Source organism: Hydra vulgaris, chromosome 09 (genome assembly GCF_038396675.1).
Source record: "Hydra vulgaris chromosome 09, alternate assembly HydraT2T_AEP".
Lineage (NCBI taxonomy): Eukaryota > Metazoa > Cnidaria > Hydrozoa > Anthoathecata > Hydridae > Hydra > Hydra vulgaris.
This window is the reverse complement of record NC_088928.1, coordinates 7,675,001-7,692,500: the sequence shown is the minus strand read 5'-3', so window position 1 is coordinate 7,692,500 and position 17,500 is coordinate 7,675,001. Positions and strand designations below refer to the sequence as shown.

General features: G+C 30.1%; 1 protein-coding gene across 1 annotated transcript in view; it reads right to left on the bottom strand.

Moving 5' to 3' along the window:
• LOC100208721 (Bardet-Biedl syndrome 1 protein homolog) overlaps positions 1 to 17,500 on the bottom strand; it is a 74,560-nt gene that overhangs the window by 3,591 nt on the left and 53,469 nt on the right. Inside the window, exons 17-21 of the mRNA XM_065804631.1 lie at positions 11,386 to 11,451; positions 11,202 to 11,294; positions 6,819 to 6,952; positions 2,558 to 2,692; positions 2,283 to 2,369 (exon numbers count right to left, since the gene is read on the bottom strand). Coding sequence (XP_065660703.1) covers positions 2,283 to 2,369; positions 2,558 to 2,692; positions 6,819 to 6,952; positions 11,202 to 11,294; positions 11,386 to 11,451 — 515 coding nt within the window. The remainder of the gene's footprint in view (positions 1 to 2,282; positions 2,370 to 2,557; positions 2,693 to 6,818; positions 6,953 to 11,201; positions 11,295 to 11,385; positions 11,452 to 17,500) is intronic.

The window sequence follows — 17,500 nt, the reverse complement described above, 5'->3', positions numbered from 1 at the left end:
GCATTCTTGTGGTTTTTATGAACTTGCACAGATGTTTTGAAGGTAGAATTTTCCTTTTTTATTACTGGCAAAATAGACTGTGAAGGATCTTGAGCTGTTGGGGCATGTAATTCGAAGAGCAAAGAAAAATTCATCCAAACTTCTGACTTGCCTACACCAGTAGTTTTTGCTTTCAAAAGAACAGAACTGCTGGAAATTTGTTCATTTAAAATTGCATTAAGTTCAATGACTTCATCTGAAGTCTCATAGATATCTTTTATAACATGCGCCATTTTGTATTTTTGTGTAATAAGTTCTCAAAAATGTGTAACTAATATTCACCAATATCCTGTAGTCCAAGGAGAATGAGACTTTTAAAAGTCTTGAAATAATTTAAAGCTGTGGTGAATAATCGAAAATAAAACCACAAACAAAAAATAATTCCCATGAAAAAAAGCGATATCAACTATAAACTATAAACTAAAATATACAGTAACCATAACTTAGAATCTCCAGAAAAAATGAATATTTCCACTATAACAATTTACCCCAGAAACGTCAATACACAATAATCAAAACAATGTACAGAACACTTAAAGGACACTTACTGTACACAGAACTGGACACTGAATCATATTCCCCTCTGAAATTCACTTCTCAATACTGGACATCTGTCCGAATATGGTAATTTACCTTGCACTCTCTAGCACTTATGTAAAATATCTCTTCTCTTCCCTCAGAACTACAACAGCCTGATGTGTTCCAAATAAGTGGTGGAACTTTAATAGATTCCACTGTGAAACAATAGCAAAAGTCTTGAAATAATTTAAAGCTGTGGTGTATAATTTGGATTAAAATGGAATAAATTCAAGGGAGATAATAATGCTGAACAAGTCGTACAACTGAACAGTCGAACACTTTCGGAAAAGTCAATCAATTTTAATCGATTTGGCCCGGAAATGCTGGCCATAAAAAAGTCAGACAATGGCGGACATCGGACAAAACATTCTTCAATCAGAACCAAACATTTCGATCACGGACACTGTTGAAAATTTTTCAACTCAAACCGATCAATCATCTTGTAAAATTTTTTTGACTCGGTCGCACATCGGACACAATTTAGCCCATGTCCGACCATCTCTACACATTAAGTAGGAATCAAACCCGCAACCCTGTGAGCCACGCCTAAACTTAGAGACCTATTACATCCGCAGGAGTGTAATCCTACCATATCAACGAGGAGAAAAATTAAAGTATTTAAGCTTTTTTTTTTGTGAACAAATAAGGTTTTTATTTTGAAAACATATTTATGAGCGTACAAATAAATGTGAGCAACGATGTAATGAGAACGTACAATTGTACGAGCATAAAAATAATGACCTAATAAAAATAAAACATTAAAACTTACAAAAAAAGTCTCCCTGAGAAGGACTTGAACCCTCAACACTATCACCCGCATCTCAATAGAAGAGCGTTATTACATACACAGCACTGCGCGAATAAATTGATGACGTAACAAATAAAAATAAAATTTCTTAACAAGTTCCTTGATGAAAAGTTCTGGTTAAAAGTGAAAGAAAAGATTATAAAAAAACATGGTATTGAAAGTTTTATAATTGGAATTTGTGCTGACACTATAGTTACATGCTATAGTGTCAGGACAAATTCCAATTATAAAACTTTGGTTGTAATAAGGGTTACATTTTAGAGGAACTTTTAGATCGACCTCTGTTAAGACTTATTTGCAGAAAACATTCTCAAGAACGACACATTTACATGCAATAAATGCAATCACTAAAACAGAAAGCAAAGACTCTCAAAATCTATATAAACAAGATTTAAAGCTGCTTGGCAAACACATTGTGAAAATGTCAAAAAAAAATATGGATCAGTTATCAAAGTTTTTGTGGTGCGAAGTTAGTAGAACTCCTTTAAAAGATATGGTTAAAATTTTTTTTTTGCAAGTAAGCTTTGGAAATTCAATAGTTCCCCATAAATGAAAAGTAATTTTTACTTTCCTCATTGAAAAAATAAGTAAAAATTGTAAGCTTATGAAAACTTTATAAATTAATACTTAAAAAAAGTGAAAATATTTTTGATAAATAATATTAAGAAGAAAAATGAAATTAAAATAATTCCAACTACTGACAATATCAACTGAAAGAGCCTCAAAAACAAAATGAAAAACACTTTCGTTTAGTAACAAAAACTTTTGCTTAGTAACAAAACAATAGAGAAAAAAAAGTCCAAAAAATGATTGAAAAATATTGCTATACAATATAAATTACTAGAAGTTTAAAAACCTTAATTTTGTCAGCTATTCCTTTGTCACTTATGGCTTCAACAAATGTTTCAAAATTATAAAGCAGTCCAGGTATTAGAATTGGAACCTAAAATAAAAACAGTAAAATTAAAACTTATACATAACATACATAAAAATAAAATACATAAAAAAAAGTAAAAAAAAAAGTCTATAAAAAATATGTAGTCACCTCAATTAAACCTTATACATAACATACATAAAAATAAAGTACATAAAAAAAAGTAAAAAAAAAGTCTATAAAAAATATCTAGTCACCTCAATAAGTGGATCGGCTATATTATAAATTTTAAGATCTGTTAAAAACGAGATGAATAAATCTCTTGGGACGATAGAAGTTGATGTATTTTGTAAAGACATCAGTAGCTTGAAGCCTGGTCCAAAGCCTTGAACCTGAAGGCAAAAACTTTAGTTATAAACATAAATATTAAAAAAGAGAGCATAAAAATAATTAAAGACCTAGAATCTTTATTTTTCTTCAAACACCTGTTCAAAGCATCTATTTACTTTATTAATATAAAATTGTTTAGCCAACAGTTATGTAACTTTAAACTAGTAAAAGCACAAATGTATTAAATTACGCTGTGTTTAGCAAGCCCTCCAGCATATAAATTATTAAAAAATGTGCATCATGTTGATGGCAAACATCGCCAATAGAATACATTGCTTTTAAAGAATATATGAGGCAAATCACAGCATATGTGATGTACAAAACCTTTGAAGTAAACTGATAGCTAGATGCCAAATTATGCTCAGGCACAAATATTTACACACTCAAACCAGCATTGATACCAAAGTAAAAGAAAATATTTTTTTAACATGTTTTCCTAATAATTTTGTTTAAACAAAAAGATGCGGTTTTACTGATAAAAAAAGTATAAAAATCATACTTTTAAGTCATTAAACTCGTTTTTTTAGCTATTAAGTTTTTTTAAGTGTTAAAAAATACTTAATAGCTATTCTAATAGTTTAAAAACTATTTTTTGTTGGTTATTTAACTAATTATGTTTTTTGGGAAGGGTATAAAATAAGAGAAGGCCAATGCGCAGAGAAATAGATTGAGCGCAGTAATTGAACTTGGAACTTCTCGCTTACAAGGTGATGGCTCTACCACTACACCACTACCGAATGTAAACTTGAAGTTAACACATCCAATATCTAAAATATTTAAGTAGAAATACCTTCAATCTAAAAGAAATAGCTATGTTTTGAGCAAAGAAATGAAATCAATAATAAATTATTTATTGCATCATAATTGAAACTTTATATTTCAGCAATTATTTCATCCCTAAAAACTCTGGTTAAATGACTCAAAAAAGTTATATAAATTTATATAACTAAAAAAAATTCAATACAAAAAAAAAAAAAAAATTGGAATCTGGAGCTCTAAGACACTGTTTTTTGATCCTGGAGTCAGAGTCCCTAGAAAACTACAGGAGATTGCATTTCTGGTTTCCAGCATAAGATCCAGAAAGTTTTTAGCAAATTTCAGGAGCAGTTAAAATTATCTTTGTGATTCCAGTATTGCTCTAGGACTCCTAGAACAATGAAAATTCTGATTAAGCGAGTTTCATGCTATCTTTGCAATGACTGCATTTTGAGAAACATTAATTTTTGAAACAATTTTCAGTGTTAAATAAGTTTCCTTGCGTAATGCAACAATAACAATTTGTTTTTCTACACTCAGTTCTACTTTTTTAACCATTTTTCTTCAAATAAAACATAAAATATATACTTTTCTACAAATTTCAATACTACGACAAAATTCTTTAAATTATTTCAACGTGTATAACAATTATTCCATAAACGTTACAATATTGACATAAACAATCTTTCGATTACCTAACAATATAAAAATACTATAAAACACAACAGGGAAAAAAAATTAATTAAGGTGTGTATATCTCAATGTAAAAGATGTGTAAATCTCTTTATACAAATAGGTGTAAATCACTTTATAATTAAAATAAACAATAATGAAAATAAATAAATGCATAGTCAAATAAGACGTGCATGCTTTGAAAAGTTTTTCTAAAGTATGTCATATTGGTCTTAAAAGAAGCAAAACTGTATAAAAATTTTAAAAATGAAAAAAAAAAAAAAATTTTATTTTAAATTTTACAGCAAATAAAATGACATTTTAAAAATAAAAATGAAAAAAGTGAAATTTTACAAAATTTTTTAAATAATGCAGTAAAATTCTGGTAAGTCAAACACTAGTTAAATAACGTAGTAAAATACTGGTAAGTCAAACACCAGTTAACTCAAACTTTTATTATCATGAACTGTTTCATTTGGTCCCTAGAAATAGTCTAATTGATTACTGTTAAGGACTGTGCAACAAATTCCAATCAAAATAAAATATTCCACAATCAACATTTTGCTATACATTAAAAATTTTTTGATAACAAAATCATTTTTAAGTATTATCAAAGTTAGGATAGCCAAAACCAACAACTTCTTGCCTAAATAATGTCATTATGAAATTTTCAAAAGCAGATCTTCACAAGAAAGACAAAAAAATTCTTAAAGGATTTACATAATCACATCAAATTTTTTCAACTTATGCAAAAGTATAAGATTTAGCAGGGATTGACAGGTGAGGCTAGAAAAAAATTAATGAAATAAATTCAAAAATATCGTGCTTGCTGCAATTTATAAGTTTATGTTATACTTGTATAAATCCCATCGGGTTAAACTCCAAAATTATATAACCTACACAAGTATAGTTGCAATCAATGTAGTGTGAACATTAAATTAGATCACCTAAAGAAATGACGCAAAACAGCTTAAACTAATGGTGCAAATACATTTTTTGTAGGATAACTTTTTGTAAAGCATTGCCATGAAAAACTTTATTTCTAAAATAAATGCAAGTGTTTCAATTAAGGCACTGTCCCAATTTTCAGCTCCCCTATTTATGTCACAGTATTTGCCAAAAGAGAAGATGATGACCAGATGGATGTGTAAAGTGACTCAAACAAAACAAGAAGCCATGATCTTAGACTCAAATTAAGAATAGTGAGTTTATTGGACTGCATTACAAACTCCAGTTTGAGAAAGTAAATCATGAGATTTTATATTAGAGAAGTGGTAGGCTGAATCAATGATGATCAGGATGATCATGATGTTATTTGTTAAAATACAGTCTCAAACCTAAACTTGCCTATACTTTGTCAAATTTAAAGCCAGGTCGCTTACTAGTTCAAGGTATTATAGAAAAAAAAAATATGTAAAGAAATAACTAAAGACACAATGCTACCACATGCCACAAAGAAAAATATTTTTTCAACCTCTGGACCTTAACTCAATTGAAAATCATTAACAGCATTTTAATGAAAATTTTTTAGAATTCCATCATGTTGTACAAAGAACAATCAACTTCCTGAGTATAATTCTAAGTTCTTGGTACAAATCTTGTTGCTTGGTTTTACAAAGAACGTGTGTGTGTGTGTGTGTGTGTGTGTGTGTGTGTGTGTGTGTGTGTGTGTGTGTGTGTGTGTGTGTGTGTGTGTGATACATAAATATATATACAGTTTGTGCAATTCATTTATACTTGTCTTAACTTAGAGATCAATGTCAATTTTAACCTACATTAATTACAGCTAATACATTAGTGTTTATGTTAATCCCCATTATACTGCTTTGATCCATATTATACTTCAGTATCTCCTCTATCTTTCATATCATTACAAATAGATATTTTAGTAACTATAAATCTTAAAGCTTTGCTATTGTGCTAATGCTACTTGAGTACTTCAATTTTTTATAATTATTGTTTGTTATTTTTAGATATTTATTATTTACTTGTTCTATTTTTTTTTTTTAATTTTTATAAGTTTAACTTCAAAATTAATTAAATATTATTTTAACTTCAAAATTAGATTATTATTAATTATCAGAAAATAATTATTACAAAACAAAACTCTTTTGGGTAAGAGCGATGGCTTGTGGCCTACGGTGACTAATGTGTGCATTCGATCAATTGAAATCCATTCTGTAGGTCTTACGTCTGGCTCTGATGTGCTAGCCCATAAGCGCAAGCGCACTTGATTTGAAAGTGAACGAAAACATAACAAGACCATACGAGACGACCAAACGGTACATACTAATGCACTACACCATCACACCTATAGACATCAACAGTCTCTAAAATCAGTATATCAAATATTTGTTCTTTGTTGCATATGTTCTACACACAGAGTGACTAGAGTGTTAGTTTTTCCCCCCATCCCCCTATCATTAATTCTTCGTTTTTCTACTTCACAAAAGTCTTGCCACACATTTTATATTTTCTTAAGATTTTTATTTTTTATTCAATGACACCATCTACAATCTTTATTTATTTTCACATCTGCCAGGTTTATGTAACTGAACGGCTCCGTTGGTCACTTTTTGCGACCATTGTGTTGCATAAACAAACAAAGTTAGATTATTTTTTTTTATCAGAAACTAATTGTTACAAATAAAAGTTTAAATTTTTTATAACTCTTAAGGAAAAAAGTAATAAAAGACAAACCTGAACAGAAAACTTTATTGGGGTAGTCTTTGAAAAAGATAAAGGATTTAACTTTGTTTCTAACGTTTTAACATAATGACGAGCTGTAGACAGTTTTAATTTAAATAATTCTGTTTGAAACGTTTGATGCATGCCTATAAATATACAACACATACAATAAATATTCAATGCACACTATAAATATAATTTATAAAAATTTACAACACATACTATAAATATACAACACGTAAAAAAATATACAAAACATACTATAATTCATTATTTTTGTTGATTAATAGTTTCTATTAGGGTTAAAGCACTTATCTATGATATTGACGGGAACCCCCTAATGAATTGTTAACAAAAGAATGTAATTGGATTTTAAAAACTAGACTATAAAATATATTTTCAGAGGCTACTACCTTGATTATTAAAAGTCCCTAACAAGTAATAATTGTAAATATTAAAGTAATATAACAAATGTTTTTTAAAAATAAACCAACCTGGATCTCAAAAAATCTCTGGAGCAAAATTAAACAAGGATTTCAAAAACAACATTTATTTTAAAGTCAAGACATTTCAATTTTATCTCATAAGTGACATTTTAGTTCTGAGAGAATACTAGAAAGGACATCGAAGACCACCAATATAAAACTAATTACTCCCTGTTACTAACTACTTACTTGCAAATTTCTGAAAGATGAAAATAACTAAAACATCAACAAAAACACAATTGATAACACATCTACTAAATTCATATGCTTCTAAATTACTTTACCATAGTTTGGGTTGAGGTATAGATGTTACTCTTTCTTTGTTCCCAATTTTCTTAACTCTTTTCTAAAGTTTAGTTTCCATTAGGGCTGATCAAATAATTGAAAAATTAAATTATTTAAATATCAAATAACTTATAATTCCATTTTGGTGTTATATTTTTTAAAGATAGAATAAAACAATTTGGCTCAGCCAAAGAAATGAAAAGTATTCATTTCTAGTTAAACATCGCCCTAAAAAATGCAATGCATTATTTTATCTCTTAATGATGTTCTAAGTTTGTTAATGAATAAGCCAGTTGCGCTGAAGCATCTTTCTGCTTCCACAGATGAAAGTGACATGAAAAAATTTAAATATTTATTTTTTCTTATTTTAACAATTTTTTTATAATTAGTTGTTTGATTACTGTCTCTTAAAAAAATCAATTTTTTTAATTATATGTCCATCTAAAAACAAGTGTCTCAGGCTTGTTCAGGAAGCGGAAGCGATTGCTCTTGATTACTGACCATGGAAATAATATTTATTAGCAAAAAAATGGCCAGAATTTTTAGTCGTTTTGAGAACATTTCAAAAAACAAAACAAAAAAAGCACAATAAAGATTAATTGGACCATGAGAGACAATTACAAAAAAAAACAACTAGAAAAAGAAATTAATTTTTAATGCAAAAAAACTTAAAGTAAAATAAATCATGTTTAGAAGAAATATATTCGAAATATTGCTCTTTTATAATTTTTTTATAAAATTAAGCGACATTTCTTATATAAAGTAACATCTTACGATTGCTTAATAAGGAAACAAATGTTCATTTATCAAAGAGTATATCCAGTGCTGGATTAAGGAGGGTTAGGGTTAGAGAGGGCTATAGCCCTGGGCCCTGCAATGTTAGGGGCCCCGAAATAATCAAGAAGACCTTTTTTCTAGTCATTTTTATGCTGTTGCACATAAAAAAAAAAGGCCCCAAATAAAAATAGCCCCAGCCCTGAAAAGTCTGACATGATTCTAATAAAACTAACGCTAGTTTTAGTTTTATTTAATTATTTTATAAAAAGTTAATTTTTTTAATAACTATTTTATTTTTTCTTTGCGTAGTTTGAAAAGTTTAACAAATTTAAATAATTATTTTTAGTAAGATGAACAAATGAAATGATTAAATCATTGAGTTACAGTAGAAGTTAAATTAATAAGATAGAAATCAACCAAAAAGATTAAAAATACTTTATGAAGAGGAAGCGGAACTGCTTCACAATACTGCTGATGTTTAGAGAGTGGGTTTTTTAATTTTAATTAGTATTTAAAACAGAAAAAAGTAAATTTAAATTTAAGTAAAACGAGTTTGTAAGAATGGGGGGTGGGGGAGGAGGAAGAGGGTCTGAATTTACACTGAAAGTTTCAATATTTGTCAGTTACTAGTATGTTTTCTAATTCTTAAGGCCAATTTTCACTTAAATTTAGTTTTTAGTTTTGAGAAATAATTTTTTTATTGATTAAAATTAAAAAGTAAAAATTAATAAACGGGGCTGAGGAGGGGGGTGGCGGCTTAATGAGCTTATGGTGGATGGGAAAATTTTCTCCAACCACTTTTATAAAGTACTCGAGAGTACATATATATATATATATTTGTGTTCTGTCGTGACCTCAGGCGTGCGGTGCTTGTTCATTTGCGAGTTACTTTGCATGCATGTTTGTATTTAGTAACCAGGAACTTCTTGTGTGTTTATTTCATAATTAGTTTTATTAACTTTGACGATTATTAATAATTTCATTGAAAACGCTATTATTGTTGAGTCTTTTTGTTTACAAAATAAATTGCAAAGATTACATTAGAATAAAAAACAGATACAAAAAATTATATTTACATAAAAAATCATACTTTTTAAATAAAAAATAAGAATATACTAATAAAATCTATAATATATAATAATCTTTCAAAATTTTGACAATTTAAAACATTTATTTTTGTAAACAAATAATAATAGTTTAAAAGTTTTACGGCTTTGCAGACGTGGCTCCAAGAATGAGCCACAAAATAGTTCATTTGATAATATATTCTTATAACCATTTATGCTAGAAACCTCAACACAACATATCTCGAATAATACAATTTTTAGAAGATTTGAACAGAATACTCTAGAACTTTATTTTGCTTAGTTAGCGTATTTTTTGAACTAATAGAATTAGTTTATTCATAGATTTGACGGATTTTTTAGAGTTCGCAAATATTCTTTTTATTCTATCGCACCAAGATGTTTTAGAGAACATTCAAGTTTATGTATGTTTCAATGTATGTCTGTAAAGCAAAAATTTTTTCTTTTACTTTTGATCAGTATTTGAGAGCAATCCCGCTTCCCAACCAAGGCTGGTGTCTATTTTTTGAATTTGTCAAAAATCATCAATGAAGTTAAGCTTTATAATTTTTGCAGTTTTCCAAAAGCATAACTTTTATTCCATGAATATTACTTAAAGTTATTTAGTTTTGCGCTGCCCAATCATTTTTAATACCAATACTTTTCTGTAACCTAAAAATTGAAATAAGATCTACTGTAAAAAGTCTGGCAAGACCAACCTCGGATGAATCAATTTTGGTTCTAAAACATAATTAACATTTGACTACTTTTAACTGATTCTTCTTAAACTGATTCTTCTTAAACTTAAAAATTTTTTTAGTTTCAACATCAACTTTTTCAAGATTAAAAATCATTTAACTTGTGGCTGCTTGACATGTTGATGAGCAATACTTGCACTTGACAACCAATGATGTGCAACACTTGTACTTGGCAATCAAACCATTTAAATGAATAAAAACATAAATTCAGAATATTTTCAGTTGGTATAACACACTGATTTTCCATTTTAAAAAAAGTTTTAATGTAAATATATTTTTATGTTTACTTTTTATAATAAAAAATTTGCCACTCAGTAAACACAAGTCAAAGATGAGTTGGATGTGTTGGCTGCACATTGGTTGTGTTGACTGTATATTGGTTGTGTTGGCTGTACAAGCAAGAAATAAAATATTAACATAAACTAGTTAACTTGGTTAAGGTAAAAATTGACGATGCAAGCATGCAAAAATTTTTTAAAAATGCTTTAGTGTGCAAAAACCATCTGAATTATTTTACCAACAAAATGTTCAATTTTTTTATTATTATAACTATTTGTTTGATAACAACCCTAGTTTAAAAGATACATCCCTAGATAACAACCCTAGTTTAAAAGATACATCCCTAGATAACAACCCTAGTTTAAAAGATACATCCCTAGATAACAACCCTAGTTTAAAAGATACATCAATTTTATCCAACTTTTTCTGTAAACAATTTACCGCAAATAATCAAATAGTCTTGCAAATAATCTTTCCATATCAATTGATGAAATACTTTTTTAAAATTATAGTCATACAAAAAAAAATCATTTCACAAATTGAGTATTTTTAACCACCCCAAACTACATAGTGCAACCTAACCTATAAGCTATTACACCCTTCCAGTAGTATACCATCCCAGCTAGTACACGATGGTGTACTAGTCACAAATAGTTGTATTACATGTGTACCAGTCACTAATAGTTGTATTACATTTAAATGCATTGAAACTAAGCATAATTTTTGATCTGTAAAAATTTTTTTTACCTATAGGATCCTCTCGTTCTCTCAATGCCTGGTCTAAAAATAATTTTGTTTTTCGCGGTACATTCAGTGTAGTTAAGACAGGATTACGCTTTTCTAAAAAAAATATCCAAGATTAAATACATTAAGTGATGATAAAAAAAACTCCATAAACCTATTATTTGATTAAATATATGAATAATATTACCATTTGACAAATTTGTATTTTCTAAACTTGATGTTCGTTTTAATATTTTTATAACCAGTCCACCACCTTAATAATAAACAATTATATAAAAATAATATTAAAATTTATAAATTTACAATAAATTTTCAATTAATTTCAATCATAATTATTTTTAAAAATATTTTATAACTAAAATACTAAATTATCAGAAATAAATAAACAATTAAATAAATAATCAGAATTAAAACAGAATAAAACTTTTAGCTAAAAGTTGAACAACCAACAAATCATTGTTAAAATTTAAAGGTAAAAGAATAAAAAAATCTCTTTTTTTTTTTTGCTCTTGTTATTTTTCACTATTGGTTACAAAATTTCTGACTTGGATATCAAATCTAAAACACCTTATCATTTATTCATTATTCATAAAAAACCTTATCATTTTATATTCATAAAAAACCTTTATCATTTATCAAACACTGAAAAACCTTAACATTTATTCATTATTCATCAATTAGGCTGGCGTAGATGTATTTTTAATACATTGTTTCCAGTTTAGGATGTTGAATGCTGGATCTTCTTGACTCAATGCATGGGTTTTGCACGTGTCTCTGTTTTTATGACTAGGCAACTCATTCTATTACCTCCAAATGAGGGTACAGCTCTAAAACTCAGTTTTATGGTTTTGAGGCCGGCTGGTAGTCAGGTTTCCCGAGGCTGATTCCATCAACAGCTGAAAAATATCAAAGTATTAATAGTGCCTTGTTGCGCATGGATGGTGTCCTCGTTTGTACTTTTGGTGTGCATTGTGGAGGCCACATTTGGAGCCCTTTGTTACGGCTTAGGGTTTATTAGTAGTAGTGAGGCAATTGCTTGGGCTATTAAACAGTGTTCCGCGTACTATCTATGCTTTGAGTCAAGTTCTTCAATCTAATTTAGATTGAAGAACTTGACTCAAAGCATAGATAGTACTTAATGAATAAAGTATCAAAAACTATAAAACATAAAAAACCATCATCATCACCAAGTTATCTAAACCTATCGTTCACTAATATTCGTGGTCTTCGAAGTAACTTTTCTTCTGTTGAGTCTTATCTCTTGCAAAGTTCACCAGACCTACTTGCTCTTTGTGAGACTAATTTGAGTTCGGCTGTCTCATCTTGGGATCTTAGTGTTGATGGTTATCTTCCTTTAATTCGTAAAGATTCCAATAGCCACATGCTTGGCCTGGGCATTTACATTTGTAAGAATTCACCCAGTTGTCGTTAAACTAGGTTTGAATCCACAGACTATTCTTTTATGTGCTTTCGTTTAGCACCACTTCACTCTATCGTCTTTCTCTTTGTTCTATATCGCTCTCCTTCATCTCAAGACTGCACTCTTTTTGATGTTATTTCTGATCATATTGACCAAGCCCTCTCTCTTTATCCATCAGCTAATATAGTTGTTGTTGGTGACTTTAATGCTCACCACTCTAAATGGCTTGGCTCTGGTGTCACTGATTCTGCAGGGTTTAAAGCCCACAATTTTTGCCTTTCTCAATTCCTAACTCAAACAGTCAACTTTCCAACTCGCTTTCCAGACAACCCAAATCATTTACCTTCTCTACTTGACTTATGTCTTGTTTCTGATCCTAGTCAGTGCTCAGTTTCTCCACATTCACCCTTAGGTGCTTCTGATCACAGTTTGCTCTCTCTAAAACTAATATCTCATTCTTCTTCATCACCTGAATCCCCCTATTATTGTACCTCTTACAACTACAGTAAAGCTGACTGGGATTCTCTCCTTGATTTTCTCCGTGATGGCCCTTGGGTAGAAATCTTTTGTCTTCCTGTCGACAAATGTGCTTCTTACATAACTTCGTGGATTCAGGCTGGCATGGAATCTTTTGTTCCCTCTCGACAATTCCAGGTCAAGCCTCACTCTCCTCCATGGTTTTCCTCGAAAACATTACTTCCATATTTATCAGCAAAACAATTCTCCAGAAAACAGACGTCTGTTTATTACTGCCAGAAACCATTGTAAAAATGTTTTGTCTAACGCCAAAGCCCGCTGTACTAAGGCCATGAAACCTCGTATCTCCTCTCAAAAATTAGGCTCTCGTGACTTCTGGAGAATCTTTAATCGTATTAATAATAAGGGCAAATCTTTAATTCCACCTCTCTAGTATGGTTTAAACTTTGTCACCTCACCTAAAGACAAAGCTGAATTATTTGCTAAAAACTTTTCATCAATATCATCTCTTGATTCCACTAGTTGCGTTCTACCTGATATTGCCAACAAACAGGTTGATCCATTGCTTGACATCGTATCACTCCAGCTTCTGTATCTAAAGTGATTTCCTGCCTAGACTCTTCTACAGCTTGTGGCCCGGACAACATACCTGTTATTGTCTTGCAGAAGTGTTCTCCAGAGCTATCGTCTATACTCTCAAAACTGTTCAACAAGTACTTATATGAGTCTTGTTTTCCAGCCTGCTGGAAAACGACATCTGTTATCCCTATCTTCAAAAGTTCTGGAGAGCGATCTGATTCGTCTAACTACCGTCCCATTAGATTCAAGATGAGAAATTAAGTGTTTGTTAATTAAAGATTCAAAAGGTTTTTGAACCTTTAATTAACAAACACTTAATCTCTTATCTTGAATCTAATAACTTACTTTCTGACCATCAATATGGATTTCGATCTTCTCGTTCTACAGCTGATTTGCTAACAGTAATAACTGATAGGTTTTATTGTGCATTAGATAAAGGTGGAGAGGTTAAGGCCATCGCTCATGACATTTCAAAAGCTTTTGATAAAGTTTGGCATGCTGGTCTTCTCCATAAGCTTTCTTCTTATGGTGTATCTGGCAACACCTTTAAGATTATTGAATTCTTCTTTTCCAATCGTAGTATAAAAGTTGTCCTCGATGGACAGCACTCTTCTTCTTATTCTGTAACTTCAGGGGTTCCTCAAGGTTCTATCCTTGGCCCTATATTCTTTTTAATTTACATTAACGATCTTCCAGATATTCTCATATCTAAGGTGGCATTGTTTGCTGATGATACTACCATTTATTCTTGTCGTGATAATAAACCAAGACCCTCTGATTGCTTGGAGGGGGCATTTGAGTTTGAAAAGGATCTCACTTCTGCTACAGCATGGGGCACACAGTGGCTGGTGAACTTTAATACAGATAAAACTCAATTTTTTTCAGCCAATCGTTATCGCAATAATTTAGATCTTTTTATATTTATGAACAGTGATGTACTCGATGAGTCATCCACTCTTCATCTTCTAAGGTTAACTCTTACTTCCAATCTTTCTTGGAAAACATATATCAAATCAGTTGCAAAATTAGCATCTGCTAAGGTTGCATCTCTTCATCGAGCTCGTCACTTTCTTACTTCGGATTCTATTCTCTATATCTATAAATCTCAAATCCGGCCTTGTTTGGAATACTGTTGCCATATCTGAGGCGAATCTTCTAATGATGCCCTTTTCTCTTTTAGACAAGGTGCAAAAACACATTTTAAACATAGCTGGACCTGCTCTTGCAGTCAACCTCCAATCATTATCAAATCGTCGTAATGTTGCTTCTCTTTCTCTTTTCTACAAATACTATAATGGGCACTGCTCTAAAGAGCTAGCGTCTCTTGTGCCATCTACTAAAATTTATTCTCGTGTTACTCATCATTCAATTAAGTCTCATTCTTTTTCTGTGACTGTTCCTAAGTGCTCCAAAAACTCTTATTCGTCTAGTTTTTTTCCTCGAACATCAGTTCTTTGGAATTCGCTTCCTTCATCTTGCTTTCCTGATTCATATAATTTGCAATCCTTTAAGTCGTCTCTCAATCGTTATCTTGCTCTACAATCTTTATATTTTTCTTTTCAGTAACTTCCAACTTTAATTTGTGGCTGCTTACAGCCTTGTTGGAAGTAAAGACGTTTAAAGAAAAAAAAAAAAAAATTTGATTTGAGAATCTTTTACTGGTTTTTCGAAAAAAGAATATTTAATACCATGATATATGCTTGCTTGCAATACAATAGTGTAATAGTTCTTGCCTACAGAACATAAGCTGTAGAGTAGGATGAAGTAAATTCAAAAATTTTTTAAATTAAATTAGCATGAAGTTCGAATGGATGTCTAATAGTAAAAAAAAAACCTCACTTTTTTTTTCTCAAACAGATGAGTTCTTCAGGTTCTTCTGGATTCAAAACTGACAATTTTGCCCAAAACAGACTTAAAAAGTCATTTGTATTGTGAAAACATGCTTGCGCATCTGCGTTTTTATTTATCTATTATTGACATGAGTATTTAAACAGATTTTTAAATATTAATATCAGAAAAAGATGCCTTAAACTTGTAAGGAACCATTTTGCAAAGTGTTTGGCTTAGACAAGGAATTCAATAATTAAAATGTTCTTCCTACACAAGCAGATCTTATGAAGCATTATCTATCTTGCAGACTGGTATTAAAAGAGAATGCTAATGGAAAGGATCCTTTTGTTGTAATGCGAGATTTAAAAGGTATATGGCAAGAAGCATCTATTCCAATAATTTCCGATCAACAAATTTTGAGCTTGATAACAAACATAAACAAAGAGTATAAGTCTATTTTAAAAAATATTCATAAGTTACAAGACAAGGAGACGGTGTTTAGAAACATATGCGAAATAACTCTGTTTGATATATGTACCTGCAAGTGCAAAAACTTTATTGACTGTAACTGCATAGTTAAAGTTCCTATTAGATATTTTATTGTCGATAAATGAACAGTACGGCAAAAATGGTAATTGTAATGGTAATATTGATAAAAAAGTTACCCAACTTCTTCATAAAAATATGAAAAGAAAAGCAATACAATCATCACAACTGGAAAAAAATTTTTATGCAGACAATATAGCTGGAAAAAGTAAAAAAATATTTCAATCTACATGTAAAATAGAAATTGGAGAAGAAACATCTTTTGTTAACTCAGGTAATATATCTGAAGAATTGTTTGGTATTAAAACTTCTGATGCCAACACATCCTCAGAATCTTACTATACTTGTCCTTCTGGAAAAAGATTGAAATTGTGTAATCTAGCTTTAGCATGTGATCAAATTAGTGCTTTAGATCGATCTGCTTCATTATTAGTTAATGCTATTCTAAAAGATTTTCAAATCGTAACAAAAAAAAACTCATCAAAAATAATTGATCAAAGTATAATAAGAATAAAAAAATTCAAAACTTTAAAGTTGTGCATGAAAGAATTATATTGAAGTTCAAGGACTATTTTTTTTTGATGGAAAGAAGGACGTAACGTAACACAGGATAAAAAAGGGGCAAATTATTACAGAAAATATGTCACAGAGGAACATATTGTTCTAGTTTCCAAACCTGGATCAAAATATCTGTGTCATTTAATGCCATCATCAGAAACAGCACTAGGTATTGCATCAAGCATTAGTAGATTATATGCTTACTACACACTAATGACTTCTCCGCCACCTAATGGAACACTTAGTTGGGAAAACAAACAATCCTACAAGATTCAAAGGTGCTATTGGAAAAGTGTTAGAAAATCGTGAGAAACTTTCAGTTGTTTCTTTGTAATGAAATTTCAAGAGGCAACATATCAATGTTTTGCGACAATGCAACGTCGCAGTGACATTGCAACAATGCAATGTCACTGCGAGATCCTGGAAATATCTCACATTCACATTGGGTAACAACACCGAATTTTACGGTTATATGTACGGTTATTCCACAATAGATCCATCAATAGATCTGAAAATTTTAACTATGTGATTAAAGTATACTCTACTAGTTGGTTTGAGATAAAAATGAAACCTGTTTTTATGGATCCAATCATCTTATCTGATGAACTTAAGAGTATTGTTGATCCAGTATTACAAAGAAATGCCTATTTCTGCCACCCAGAAAATATCTTGTTGGCTATGCTAGTGCATGCAAAAATGCACATTACAGATTTAGGTTTAAGGCGAATTATCAAATGTAGAGAATCATATGATGAGAGAACTATTCGACCATTTAAAAAATCTAAATTTTAATACCAAAGATTACATAAATATGATTGGTTGGAAATATGTTAATGCTACTTCAAAAAGACACATCTCGATTGACAATTTAAAAAAATGATTTCCTATATTT